This window comes from Salvelinus namaycush, chromosome 13, assembly GCF_016432855.1.
Source record: "Salvelinus namaycush isolate Seneca chromosome 13, SaNama_1.0, whole genome shotgun sequence".
NCBI lineage: Eukaryota > Metazoa > Chordata > Actinopteri > Salmoniformes > Salmonidae > Salvelinus > Salvelinus namaycush.
In genome coordinates, this window is record NC_052319.1 from 11,029,719 (window position 1) to 11,045,041 (window position 15,323).

Here is a 15,323-nt window from a genome sequence, read left to right on the forward strand (position 1 = left end):
AATATTGATTTCCTCATTGTAGATGAGAAATCATCGTTAGCCACAGTAATGTATTTTTCTAATCCAAATATGAAACAGAAATGAATGCTGTTGTAGATATTAAGTGAGAGGCTGCCTGTCTGTGGAAGAGGAGAGGTTGATGTTCCTCTCCATTTATAATCAGCTGCCTAGCCATAATGGTCAGAGTTCATATACAGGTCATTATTTTGTCACCCGTGGCACTCCTCAACCACTTATTACGTTAACAGAGGTTGCGTCCCAATTGGTACCCTATTCCCTATATAGTGCGCTACTGTTGGCCAGAGCCCTATGGGGGCTCTATGGGGCCTGGTCAAAAAGTTGTGCATTATAGGAAGTAGGTTGCCTGTGACTGTGCTGTCCACATTTACGAGGTTAAAGAAAGCCTCTCTCTCCACAGTAACACTTCCTCTCGAAATCCACAGGCTGGCAACTGTCGGACCTGCCGGGGGCCCGGGAGGGCAATAAGCAGCCCAGCCAGACATAGTCATTACCCTTTACAGCAGCACACTGCAGCTAATTTCACTCCAATCACACTCTCTCACCCACAACACTCTACGGCTGCATTCCCAAATTGCACCCTATTCCTGTATAGTGCACTACTTTTAACCAGAGCCCTGGTTAAAAGTAGTGTACTAAATAGGGAATAGGGTGGCCTTTGTGACGGACCTACACTTTAATACCACTGTTCTGGAGGAGGGATGTAACACTCTTTCATTGTGTACCGTCTCATTTCTCAAACGGGGTCAAGGCTCTGTAGCGATGCCCTGAGGGCAGAAATGTCACATAAAGCTCCAGTCACTGTCTACCTGAAAAGTTACTCCTAATATGCTATGAGGAGCAGGAGGGATGGGTGAAGCTTTGTTTTAGTTGTGTATGGGGAATAAAGTTGCTGTTTGGTCAGAAGTGACACCCCATTCAGATCATTTGCCATTGTTCTGTAAATACTGCTTTAACGATTTAGTTTATACTGTGCATGAATTTTTCATGATTTTTTTCCTTCTCTCCCCCCCACCCCCCGTCACGATGGAAATCAGTCACACGGCAAACGTGGCCTTTTGAAAGATTTAAGTGTCCGCCGCGCCGCACACAGTGGGCTAGCGAAAATCAAGTCAACCATAATAATTGCAGCAGCAGAATTTATTGAGGTGCCGTAGCTGTAGTCAACTCATGCAACTAGAGGCGGCGGAGACGGCGGACTCCTGGCAAAGAAATAGGTTACTGAGACACTTACAAGCCAGAAAGGAACAGCAGAGTGGCTCCTCCATGGAATCCAGCCTCCCCCTCATCCATATGCCAGCCAACAATGCCCCTCCCTCCGGTTCTGACTGGCTAGCTATTGGGTTCTGACATCCCATTGTTGCAGCTATTGCAGTGGAGCTCATTCACGCAGGTCACACTTAACTCGATTTTGATTGTGGAGCAACATTGTGCAGCAGCTTATGAGAGACATTACTGTGGTAATTCCTCCTCGTTGCCTCACTGGCTGTTCTCGTGGGATGTGACCTAAATGGCACCCTATTCACTATACAGGGCACTACTTTTGGCCAAAGCCATGGCTCTATATAGCGACTAGTGTGCCATGTAGGTCACAGCCGGGAAATGTTAGTTTGGAAACGGTTTTGACAAGGGGATTTTCATCAGTGTCCTGGCACAGCAAAATAGGAGCGTCACAAATTTCTCTCCTATGAGTCAGTATGACAATAAACTTAATTTACACGAGTGTGGAATTTGTTATTGCATCGACGCAAAATCCTTTAACTTCTACATCTCCTATCTCTTAGATATACACAGAGTGTACAAAACATTAAGAACACCTTCCTAATATTGAATTGTACAAAAGTGTTCCACAGGGGGTGAAGTTGGCTGGATGTCTTGGGTGGTGGACCATTCTTGATACACACAGGAAACTGTTGAGCGTGAAAAACCCAGCATCGTTGCAGTTCTTGACACAAACTGGTGCGCCTGGCACCTACTACCATAATCTGTTCAAAGGCACTTAAATATGTTGTCTTGCTGATTCACCCTCTGAATGGCACACATGCACAATCCATGTCTCAATTGTCTCAAAGCTTAAATATCCTTCTTTAACATGTCTCCTCCTCTTCATCTATACTGATTGGAAGTGGCTTTAACAGGTGACATCAATAAGGGATCATAGCTTTCACCTGGATAGTCTGTGTCATGGAAAGAGCAGGTGTTCTAAATGTTTTGTGTACTCAGTGTATTTTTCCCATTTATACATTTGCCATTTATCAGACACTTTTATCGAAAGTGTCTAACAGTAGTGTGTACATACTGCATACATTTTGTATGGGTGATCCCAGCGGGAATTGAACCCACGATCCTGACGTTGCAAACGCCATGATATATCAAATAAGCGACACAGGTAACACTGACTTTGTCCTCCCTTTCTTTCCCAGATGCCTCGACCTCGCGGGACACCAAGTCTCGAGTGACAGACACCTCTCAGTCGCCCACCTACCGCCTCCGAACGGAGCAGGAGCAGGTGGCCCTGTACTCCCCAGAGCAGACCTCGCTCCATGAAAGTGAGGGTCTGTTACTAATGCAGCCCCTCTGTTCGACACTCTCTCTCTCTCCCTCCCCCGGCAAGGCTGTGCCACTCCCTCTCTCTCAGCCCCACCAGAGTCGGAGCCTTTTAATGATGCTTTGAAGTGTTCTGCTTGGCCTCAGAAGCACATGTGATGTGTATAGTTTTAATGAGCCAGAGTATGGCTCCAGTATGGAGGGTAGGGCGGTAGAAATGGCCACTCTGTGAGGTCATTAGTACTGTGTGGACTAGCTAAATGTCATGTAGTGCTTTAAGGACACTCACGCGGTCTCTCTCTCTCTCTCTCTCTCCTTCTGCTCGCTCTCCTTCTGCTCTCTCTCCCTCCTTTCCTCTCTCCTTCTGTCTCTCAGGGTCTACAGGGAACTCCCGCAGCTCCACCCAGATGAACTCGTACTCGGACAGTGGCTACCAGGATGCCAGCAGCTACTACGGCAGCCAGAACCAGAATAATCTGGCCAAGACTGACCTGAGGATGCCGCACTCTTACCCGGGCACAGGCGGCACCTCTACCCTCCTGAGGAATGCCAGGGCCGAGGGCCAGGCCCAGGTCCAGGTACACTCACGGAGCTAGAGGGCACACTGTCTGCAGCAGTCACGGCCATAGAGTTGGATAGAGGGCACACTGTCTGTGGAAGTCACGGCCCTAGAGTTGGATCTAGGGCAAACTGTCTGCAGCAATGACGACCATAGAGTTGGAAAGCGGACACACTGTCTGCATCAGTCACAACCATTGAGTAGGATAGACGTTTGCACTTGGCCACACTCGGACCGAAGCCAGTTTTAGCCCTCTGTGACCGCATAGATAATGCCATTGAAGTAGCCATGGCAAAGATAGGAGATGAGCTCTCTAATACATCACTATGGTCATGATTAATATACTGACTGCCACAGAGCACACAGATGCTACTGCTGGCTGGGAGATGGGATGGAAGTTAGACAAAAGAGATAAATATATCCTGTAATAGTCCCATAAGACACTAGACACTTTCTGTGAGGATGTAAAATATCACATCAAAAATATTTTACGCCTCTATTAAATGTGATGCTGAAATGTGTGGTGGTTGCTCAGTAGTTTTGTCCTCGTCTGTCCTGACAGGCCCCTGTGTTAACCGCCGCAGCGCCGGGTCGAGCCATGAGGAGGGTGAGCTCGGTGCCCTCCCGGACCCAGTCCCCGGCCTACGGCAGCAGTGTGTCCCCTTCCCGAGGCTCCCTAAGGGCCACCATGGGGAGTAACTACTGCTCACCCATTGTCACAGAGCCTAAACCCCTCTCCAGTATCTTCTCCACCACCCTGCCCTCAGCCCAGCGCGCTGGCTCCCCTTACAACACCCAGAAGAGTTCCCCCGCCGCCCTGCGCCGCATGGGCAGCGCCAACTCCCGCTCGGGCAGTGCCAGCCGCACCACTTCGCCATACCAGGCCCCGGCGTCCGCCTCGGGGCGCATGGGCTCCCCCTTAACAATGGTGGACGGCCCCTTACCCCTCACCCAGCAGCCAGGGGGGTCGGCGGCATTTCCGGGACGCTCCAGCATGACGGCCCAGCCCCAGCACTATGGCTCCACCCTGCCTCGCTCGTTGACCCACCACGATGCAGACCCCTACGGAGCTCAGAGCTATGACGTCTACGAGAGGATGATCCCACGGCCTGACAGCCTCACAGGTCAGCTCTTCTGTCTTCTCCTCCCTGCTACACACACACACACACACACACACAGAAAGCTATCTAGAGTGGGTGTGCTCACTCTATCCAAGGGTCCACTCTCTCCAGAGATAACACATGCATACCTCCACAGGGCAGGAGATACTGTCTGCTTCTCAAATGGCGTCCTATTCCCTACAAGGTGCAATATTTCTGACCAGAGCTCTGCGAGACTACTGCCTCCTTCACTCAGTGGTTAGTTGTTGAGCATATGCCACACATGGCGATAGCTAGTCTGTCACAGGAGCACAGGTCAACAATTTATGCCTGATAATAAGTAGATTAAGGTCGTCTCCCCGTAATCAGAGACAGACTCCAGTCTGTGGCTTTGCTGTCAAGCTTTTCCAAAGCTTGACAGCATGCTTGCTGTCAGCATGCTTGCTGTCAAGCATGCTGTGGCACAAAGTGAGTCACTGCGCCCAACCTAGAGAGCCCTACTTTTGACCAGATCACTGTTGACCCTGGTCGGGCGCTGGTCACAAGTAGTGCAGTATATAGGGAATAAGGTGCCATTTGGGACAAAAAGCCCATGTCTGTCTGTGGCATGGACCAGGGCCAGCCCCTGCCTCATGTAGACTCGCGTCCTTAACCACAGGCCACTGTTTGAAGGGAAACGCCGGAGGGTCTGGCAGGAGATCGATCGTTATGATCGTGGATGATATGCATGTTTTCCAGCGACTCACACAGTTGGATGTATTGCCAGTGCACTTGAATACATGCAAATAGGCCTATATCCACTGAGAAAAACTCTGTGCTAGAGGTACTAGATTAAGACTGGAGTTTATTTAAGCAAATAGTGGAGCAAAAGAATCATTTACAAAGACTTTGTTGTTTGTGTAGGTTATCTGATTTTATCCCAAGTACATAGATGATTTCCAGTTTTTTATAAATATTTCCACGCTATGAGGTTGGAATAATACTGTGGAATTGTGTAAATTATGATAATGCCTTTTAGTGTAAGAGCTGTTTGAAAAGACTGCCTGAAATTTCAGCGTGTTTTGGTGGGAAAGTTTTGGCCTGCTTGGTGACATCACCCGGCGGTAAATTAGTTAATAGTTGCAAACCTTTATGTCAATAACAGCTAGTTTTCAGTTTTCCCCTCCCCACTCAGACCTATTCCATTCAGTCCCAGAAAAAATTCTTGCTTGAGCAATTGCTCTTTGCTAAGAAGCTATTTTTGTTTCTTTAGGACCATTTTAATTGAAGACAATTACAGTAAGGTACTTAATTGTTACCAGAAATTATTTGATATTGAGATTGGATTTTGTTTCCCCTGTCAACTTCATTAAATTTGCAATGAGTCGTTAAGCAATGGGTGCAAGCATGCCTGCCTGCCTTCCCCCTGAGATACAGAGAACATCAGTGTGCTCTGGTTGACAGCTCCTCTAAGTAATTCATATGTTGTGTGTTGATTGATAGATCTGTTGTCGTTTCTCTTTGCGGGTGTCAGCCATAGGAGTCTGACTTGACATTTCAATGCCGGTAAATATGAGCTGCTTGACAGGGAGTCTGAAGAAAGAATGGTAGAATAATGGAAGGCTTTTCTTCTTCCACTGCGTCAGAAGTGAGCATTTGTCACTCGTTTGTCGTTCCCGCCTGAGACGTGAGTGTTGGGCAGGGCGTGTTGTCTCTAATCTTCGGTCGTGTTTTTGTTCCTCTTCGGAGGAAAGAACACTGTGGTGCAAACCGTTTGAATGAAACGACATTCTATAATTCCTCACGACAGGGATTCTGTTCTTGGTACAAAGCTGTATGGGAAACGAGGCCCAGCTGATTCAGAAAGAGGCGTGCTGTGTCCCGAATGGCACCCTATCCCCTACATAGTGCACTACCTTTGACCAGAGCCCTGGTCCTAGGGAGTACACTATACCTGGAATAGGGCGCCATTTGTTCTCCACACCAGAATAATTTTCTGATATTTTGAAGATTTATTTTATGGATCATTGAGGTTTAATTGATTAGTGTTCCACTGAATGCTAGAAACCAAACATGCTTTCCCAATGCTTTTTGAAGAGAGTGGGAAATGATTCTCTGCTATTGTGGGCCAGCCACTTATCACTACAGTAAGAGTAATGGCTCAGCCTATGTTAATTTGTCCTCTTCCTTTCAGTCCAAGAACTCCTCCATTAGCTGTTTTTAGATATCTGCTCTAGATAAGAATGTAGGTAGATTATGAAAAATGGCTGCTATTCCAAGGCTAATTAAAGGAGGGGCTAATTACAAATGGTTGCTGTTTTCATAATGGGCTGCTTTGCGGATTGGTATTGAAATGTAGACAGGCAATTTACGGTACTAGGCCTATGACATTTTACTCAGGGCCTTCCGTTATTTACTGTATATACGGTCTATGTTTCCCGCCTTCAAACTAATATTCATATGACTTTGTGTTGTTTCTCTTTGTATTATTTCAGCTGTCCCAGTTAGTCCAGCAATATTTATCCAGGTTTTTATTGTGAAAAGGTTGATTTAATGTGTGTGTTTTTGACCAAAATTTCCTGCTGCCATTGGATATCAATAGACCCGCTGGTCGATGATGACCTTCAAGGTGAATTCTAACTTCATCATGATTCACCTGCCCTCATAATGTGTTTGACTCTGAGGTGATGTTTCTCCTAGGCACAGATCTCGGATCAGCTGACCTTCCCCCAATCCTAACCTTAACCGTTAGTGGGGAAAATGCTAAACTGACCCAAGATCAGAGTTTAGGGGCAACTTCACTCTACTCCGTGGCTGTATTCTCATCAGTGTCTTAGCATGGCATGTGTGGGTACTACGTGTTACCTTTTTGTTCGTAGTATGATCATAATTTCCAACCTATTACCTTTTTACAAGCATTAAAACCCCATTCACATATGGGAGACGTTTAAAAGGCTATGGAGAAACGCCTACAAGTGTTGAGTTTGACTTGGTCTGGGAATTATGTCTGTGGTTTTCCCATTTCTTTCCCATTACATTCTTGAACTGTTGTAAATCAGGGCCCAACAATGATAATCTCTGCGAGGCCATTATATCACTGCAGTGCCCAGAGTGTCTCTCTCTCTCTCTCTCTCTCTCTCTCTTTGTGCATGATGGCCATAATCCACATCCTCTACGATGACTGATCTCATGGCTTTTTAAACCTCTTCTCTGAGGTGCATAGTCTGTAGACACATTGGCCACTGGCCCGTCAAGCCCAATAGCGGTCTTCTGAATTCTGCTGTCTGCCTCTGTCCCAAACCCTCACGCCTCCTCTCACCTAGCTGTCCCCATAGAAACTAGCTGGCACAAAGTCACATACTGTATGTCCTTTGATGGCATCATTGCACAGCTCCTCTCCTCATCTGGGGGAGATCCAGACCACCATCCTCCCTCTCCCCTCCCTGTTCCCCCCCAGCTCCAGGCCACCATCCTCCCCCCCCCCCCCCCCCCCCAGCTCCAGCATTGGCAGGAAGTCATCTCTCTGCCGCAAAAAAAAATTGGAAGATGAAATCAAAACGTCCCTGTAATTATGTCCGATGTCCATTTCAGAGCACTGGCGGAGAGCAAAGGGAAATGTGGATCAACAGCATTTTAGGCACGTGTGGCGCTCAGCCCACGCCTAGTAAGCCTTATGCTTTGGTTTACGGAAAGAGTGGTGTTTACTTATAGCCTGCTGATTTCCATGCGTAAGTTAGTAATCTTCTGCATGATCGAGAGCAGATCAGATTGTCTTAATGGATTTCGTAATTTCTTACTACTATGTTGGGAAAAGTTTTAGCAAATTATTTTGGTTCAGGAATGTAAGTCCGCTGCATCCATTTTTTAAAAATGTTTGTTTCTGCAGAGTCAGTGTGCCAAATTGCCACCTCCCTACAGCACGTCTAGCCAAGTGCAATCTGTTCGGGCCACGGGAGGAAGTGAAGGCAGCGTTAAATGAGTATAACACACCATGAATGTTCACCATTCCTATATTATTTTCAGAGACAATTCGCTGCTGCTTTAGAACCTGGCTGCTGCGTTTTTTACCAGGGAGCAGAATAAAGGCACCGGGATTAGTGTGCGCTAAGGTTTATAATGGTACTGTTAGCGAGAGAATGGGGGAGAGGGCGGGGAGAGAGCCTGCAGAGTGGAGCGGGATGGATATGCATGGAAGCTCCTGTCTCTGGGAGATGCCTTCCTCTCCTCCCTCTTTTTTCCCCCCCTCCCTCTCTTCTCCTCTTCTCCCCTCAAGCTACGGTTCTACTGAAAGGCCTCATCATGTCCAACGGATTAAGTCGATTACTTGGCTGTGGCGGGCTGTGATGTGGTGTCCAACACCGGCTCGTTGATATTCCCCTTCTCTAATCAGAAACCTTTCAACAAGAGAAACCCAAGCGAATTACTGCCAAAAGAAACGCCATTGTCTGAAGCGTTGCAGATTGACTATATGAGCTTGCGCCACTGCCTGGATGTGTCACCACAGCAGCCCACATCAACCTCCCCAATGACAACCCACTGGGCACACCACGTTATTTCATCGTGGAAATGTGGGTAATATTTGGTTGAGACGTTGATCAATGAGATTTCAACCTTTTATTCACCCACTCAAAAACAGAGCCAGAAGTTTGTTGAATTCTCAAGGTGTTATCACTATGCCTTCAACCATCTAAAAGCACAACCAAATTCCAATGGAAAAACAATGTCTGATTTTTGGTTTAGTTGTCATCCAAATGTTTTATCACTGCACTTTCAACCATTTTAAAAGCACAACAAATACAATGTCTTTTTTTTTATACAACAATTTAATGTTATCACTGATTTTATAGCAATTGTGAAGATCTCCACAGACCTGCGACCCTTGCGTGCTATCTTGAATATGCACGCTTTCTATGATTTAGATAAGACGTTTTTAGTTAGTGTGCTAACCTCAAAATGTGGCAGTGGATGTGTTGCTCATTTTAAGGTTGAATAAATTCTGTTACATTAGTTTGTAAAAGAGCCTTAAAACTTCTTCTCAATATGGGGGCGCCATTTCGACTTTGTAAAAATTCGTTCCCAAATTAAACTGCCTCGTACTCAATTCTTGCTCGTACAATATGCATATTATTATTACTATTGGATAGAAAACACTCTCTAGTTTCTAAAACCGTTTGAATTATTTCTCTGAGTGAAACAGAACTCATTCTGCAGCACACTTCCTGTCAGGAAGTGAGATTTCTGAAATCGAGGTCTCTGTTCTAGGGTCAGTTTATAAATTCCCATGTAAGCTATGGGGCTACATGCACTGCATACGCCTTCCTCTAGATGTCAGTAAGCGGTGAGAATTTGAATGGAGTGGATTGCACCATCTGGGGCACTATAAAAGCTCTTGGAACGGAAGGTCCGACCTTTTCAACGGGGGGCCTGACGCAGGAGGGACATCACCATGGCGTCTTGAAAAGCTTTCGTTTTAGCAGTTCTATATCTCCGGCTCTGATTTAATTTGATTTGTCTTAACTTCATAAGGTAGTTAATTTAAACCGACTTATAGCAGTTTATATCAGTTTATTGCGATTTTCTGGAATTTCTTTGTCACGCGCTATCGCGAGTTGGACACCTCTCCGGCACATGGCTAGCGTTAGCTGCTATTTCTACAGGAGAAGAGGACATCTTTCAACCAAAAGACGATTGTTCTGGAGAAAGGACACCTTGCCCAAGATTCTGATGGAAGCTCAGCAAATAGTAAGTAGTCTTTATGCTGTTAATTCGTATTTATGTTGACAAATGTTAAACAATAATTCCGCCATGAATTTCGGTGCGGTCTCGCTTTAGCGCACGCTGTATGCGTAGTAACGTTAATTTTACAAATCTAGCACAGCGGTTGCATTAAGAACTAATGTATCTTTCATATGCTGTCCAACCTGTATTTTTTAGTCAAGTTCATGATTAGTTATCGATTAGATTAGGTGCCTCTCCAAGATGGCGCCGGACAGATTGCTTGAAGTTTGGCCACTAATCACATTGTATAACCACGATTTGTGCCGCTACATATGCACATTTTCGAACAAACCCTATATGCATTGTGTAATATGATGTTACAGGACTGTCATCTGAAGAAGTTTATGAAGGTTAGTCAAAAATTATATATCTTTTGCTTGCTTGTTACGATCGCTAACCTTTGCTGCTGGTAAATGGCTTGTGTTTCTGGCTATTGTGGTAAGCTAATATAATGCTATATTGTGTTTTCGCTGTAAAACACTTAAAAAATCTGAAATATTGTCTGGATTCACAAGATCTTTGTCTTTCATTTGCTGTACGCTGTGTATTTTTCAGAAATGTTTTATGATGAGTATTTAGGTAATTCACGTTGCTCTCTGTAGTTATTCTAGTCGCTTTGGTGAGAGTTGTGATGGTGGCTGCAATGGTAAACTATGATTTATACCTGAAATATGCACATTTTTCTAACAAAACATATGCTATACAATAAATATGTTATCAGACTGTCATCTGATGAAGTTGTTTCTTGGTTAGTGGCTATTTATATCTTTATTTGGTCGAATTTGTGATAGCTACCTATGCAGGAAAAAAATGGTGGAGTAAAAAAAGTGGTGTCTTTTGCTAACGTGGTTAGCTAATAGATTTACATATTGTGTCTTCCCTGTAAAACATTTTAAAAATCAGAAATGATGGCTGGATTCACAAGATGTGTATCTTTCATCTGGTGTCTTGGACTTGTGATTTAATGATATTTAGATGCTAGTATTTACTTGTGACGCTATGCTAGGCTATGCTAGTCAGCTTTTTTACTGATGGGGGTGCTCCCGGATCCGGGATTGTGTGGAAGTAGAGGTTAACTTTAGGCTATTTACTGTCTTACAATTGCGTTGACAACGCAACCAAATATCAACATTTTAAAGGATATCTAATGCTTGCATAGTTTAATCTGAGCTACTGGCTTAATCCTATTATTTAACTTTTATTTTTGGTTTAGTTGTAGACGAATTGCAAAAGTGATATTGTGCTTGGTTGTCAACACAACCAAAAATCAACATTTTGAAGGAGATGTATCTTTTGTGGCACTGAATTAGTCTGGATTTAATTCCAGTTTGTCTGCAAATGAATAATTGATATGATGGATTCACGTCTTTGTCTCAACCAAGAATCAAAGTGAAAGAATAGGACTAAATCAAATCAAACGTTATGTAAAGTTTATGAACATTTTTATTTGTTTTAGTCCTATTCTTTAACTTAGATTTTTGGTTGAGATGGGAATCCAAAATATAAATTATGAATTTGTAGATAAACTGGAATTAAGTCAGTGGCACAGTGTTGGATTCACATCTCACAAAGAAAGACCTAGCAAAGCTGCAGCTGGCTTAAAACACGCCTTGCCCTTAACTGCACATACAGCACTAACATCAACAACATGCATGCCAGTCTTTTCTGGTTGTGTGTTGATGAGGGATTTAACTGATTATCTTCTAGTTTTTATGAGAAGTATTACTGTAATGAAACTTCCAGATTGTCTGCATAATCAAATAACATCCAACTCAGACACCAATACATACCCCACAAGACATGCCACCAGGGGTCTCTTCACAGTCCTCCGGTTCGAAACGAATTCACTGCAACGCACAGTATTATACAGAGCCATGATCTCATGGAACTCCCTTCCATCTCCCATTACACTCAAGCAAAAAGCAAAATTACCTTTAAAAAAAACCAAACAATTAAAAACGTCTCATGGAACGACGGGGACTGTGAGGGGACACGCACTCACCAACACACTATAATTATTTCTATTTTTTTGTTGTATTTTAAATTTGTTTGACTGACCTTGTCTTATCAGTGTTTTGTTACTTGTCATGTTTTGTGTTTTTGTGGCCCCCAGGAGGAGTAGCAGCTTCTTCTGCTGAAGCTAATGGAGATCCAAATAAACAAATCTCAACCAAAAATCAAAGTTAAAGAATATGACTAAATCTAATCAAATCAAACTTTTTAAATGCACTTTAAAAAAAGTTTGCGTTTGATTTTGATTTAGTTCTATTTTTTTTAACTTTGATTAGTTGATTTTGTTTGATTAGTTGATTAAATTTGAAATCAACCAAAGCTGTCCTTTTTTTTGTTGAACCCTCCCACTGGGCAAAAACAGGTTGCGTCAATGTTGTTTCCACATCATTTCCACACAAAAAACCTGGGATGTTGTATCAATGTAGAAAACTGATTTGGATTTGAAAAATGTCATCAACTTAAGGGAATTTTGTATTTTTTTCACCCAACTTTTAAAAATGTTGGGTGGGGGGAGATTTCACAATGAAGCTGGCACAGAACAGAGCGGCATGTTTCGCTCTTAATTGTAATCAGAGGGCTGATATAAATAATACGCATGCCAGTCTCTTGGCTAAGAGTTGAGGAGAGTCTGACTGCATCACTTCTTCTTTCTGTAAGAAACATTAATGTGTTGTAAATCCCAAATTGTTTGCATAGTCAACTTACACACAGCTCTGACACACACACACACACTTATCCCACCAGACATGCCACCAGGGGTCTTTTCACAGTCCCCAAATCAAGAACAAATTCAAGAAAACGTACAGTATTTTATAGAGCCGTTATTGCATGGAACTTCCTTCCATCTCATATTGCTCAAATGAACAGCAAACCTGGTTTCAAAAAACAGATAAAACAACACCTCGTGACACAAAGCCTTTCCCCTATTAGACCTAGATAGTGTGTGTGTATGCATTGATATGTAGGCTACATGTGCCTTTAATTTTTTTTTTTATGTAGTTCTGTTCTTGAGCTGTTCTTGTCTATTGATGCTCTGTGTTATGTCATTCTGTATTATGTTTCATGTTTTGTGTGGACCCCAGGAAGAGTAGCTGCTGCTTTTGCAACAGCTAATGGGGATCTTAATAAAATACCAAATACATTTAATTTGCTCTGTTAAACCTACCCTTTTGGAATGACTTCGATAGCAACAGTGAAGATATTTAGTTATTAAGAGATCTCTCTAATCATTCTCACGATAGTCACTGACTATTACCAATATGCTATGTCGACGCTAAGCAGGGCTGGGCTTAGTTCCAACCCTGGATCTGAGACCAAACTCTCCAGTAGGTGGTACTGCCCAGCCTATTGTTTTTTTACTCATAGTGGATATAACGTTGGGGATCTGACATTGTTTCAAAGGTACAAATTCAACATATTTTATATCTGTTGAAAATTGGTTACAATTTTGCCCTCAAATCCAATGTATTTCCCATGTAGATTCCAAGTCCTAATACGTTGACAAATTTACGTTGAAACAATGCTGATTTTGCCACTAGTTGCTTATTTTCACATCCTCTCTGATCTAATGTAGTAATATCCTTTCTACTAACCCCTGGAGAACTACAGTTTTAGCGGATTACATTATCTATGCTTATCATGTCCCCCCAGTAAGTTGTTTGAATAGGGTTTATTCTCCACTGGCTCGCCATTTAGCTGTTCATTAGTTAGTGTGCGAAGCTGGTGGTTATTCGGGGTCTTGCGGAAGCATCCCCCCCAGAGACGAAGCACCCCCCTGGCTCTCTCTCAACAGCTGACGGCACGCTGCGGATGCTCCAGAGGTCATGTTTATTTGGCACTGTTTCTGAGGGAGAGTAGGAAAGTGTACTGCTGCTGAGTGGTTATACCTGTGTCCCAAATGGCAACCTATTCCCGTTTTAAGAGCGCTAGTTTTGACCAGGACCCATATGGGGTGTCATTTGGGACACATCCTACAGCTGCCTTACTGGGCTTCAGCTCTCCCCGGAAAGACAAACACTTCTATTTATTCATTTTCGCTGTTCTGAACTCTGATAAGAATCCCTCATTTATCTTATTAACGCATGACAGTGTTGAGCAGCTTGAGAGCCTCAGCTCGCCTAGCGGTGTTGGACCTAAGCCCAAAATAATCATGTTTGGGCTCTATTGAAGTGAGCGAAGTATGCAGTGAGTGCTCAGTGACTTGGCCACTGCAGTCTCTCTCTTGCACTGGGGAGTTGAGTCCCCTTGATGCAAGGTTAGGTCACATATCCACATGAGCCATGTGTATGGGATCTGTTACCCTGAAGCAGAGGGGACCAGAGGGTATCACGCTGTTAGGAGCTAAGGCTTGTGAGCTTTGGGCCGGCCGCGGCGGTAATAACTGCCGGCTGGATTTATACGCCTGGATGCGTAGTGGCAGATGCTGCTTTCCTGCCGTAGGCTCAGGATGCGTCCAAAATGGCACATTTAGTGCACTACTTTGGACCAGAACCTTGTCCAAAGTAGTACACTATAAAGTGAATAAGGTGCCATTTGGGACGCAGGCAGACATTGTTCCACATCCAGACCGACCAGACCTCCGTCAGTCAGCCGTGCTGGGCTGCGACTCCCCCAAATACTGTTGTCATCTGGTGTGAATTTCTAATTTGATTGACCTCATCCAGGCTTCCCCCTGGTAAATGAGCTTATGGTTAGGAGAAACCCCCCCCTTCCTTCCTCCATTTACAGAAACACACACACCTCCTGACATATGCTGGCTCAGCCGTGTGTTCTACTGGCCCATATATCCACTCACTCTCACTACAAAGCCTGATGAGGAAGGCAACGTCTAGCCTGTCAAGACGAGTTCCAAATGGCACCCTTTTTTATAGTGCGCTACATCGGGAATAGGGTGCCATTTGGGATTCACACCCAGGTGTAGCCCTCAATTTATTATTATTTTATTTCCCCCAGTTTCGTGGTATCCAACTGGTAGTTAGTCTTGTCCCATTGCTGCAACTCCCGTACGAACTCGGGAGAGGCGACGGCCGAGAGCCGTGCGTCCTCCGAAACACGACCCCGCCAAGCCGCACTGCTTCTTGACACACTGCTTGCTTAACCCGGAAGCCAGCCGCACCAATGTGTCGGAGGAAGCACTGTACACCTGGCGACCGTGTTAGCGTGCACTGCGCACTGGCCCGCCACAGGAGTCGCTAGTGCGCAATGGGACAAGGACCTCCCTGACGGCCAAACCCTCCCCTAACCCAGACGACGCTAGGTCTCCCGGTCGCGGCCGGCTGCGACAGAGCCTGGATCGAACCAGGATCTCTAGTGGCACAGCTAGCACTGCA

General features: G+C 44.6%; 1 protein-coding gene across 2 annotated transcripts in view; it reads left to right on the forward strand.

Moving 5' to 3' along the window:
* LOC120058232 (plakophilin-4-like) overlaps positions 1 to 15,323 on the forward strand; it is a 118,345-nt gene that overhangs the window by 66,447 nt on the left and 36,575 nt on the right. Inside the window, exons 5-7 of one of the 2 annotated variants that reach the window (XM_039006737.1) lie at positions 2,442 to 2,573; positions 2,941 to 3,143; positions 3,687 to 4,248. In XM_039006737.1, the coding sequence (XP_038862665.1) occupies positions 2,442 to 2,573; positions 2,941 to 3,143; positions 3,687 to 4,248 (897 nt within the window). The remainder of the gene's footprint in view (positions 1 to 2,441; positions 2,574 to 2,940; positions 3,144 to 3,686; positions 4,249 to 15,323) is intronic. The other variant, XM_039006738.1, reaches the window with a different exon arrangement.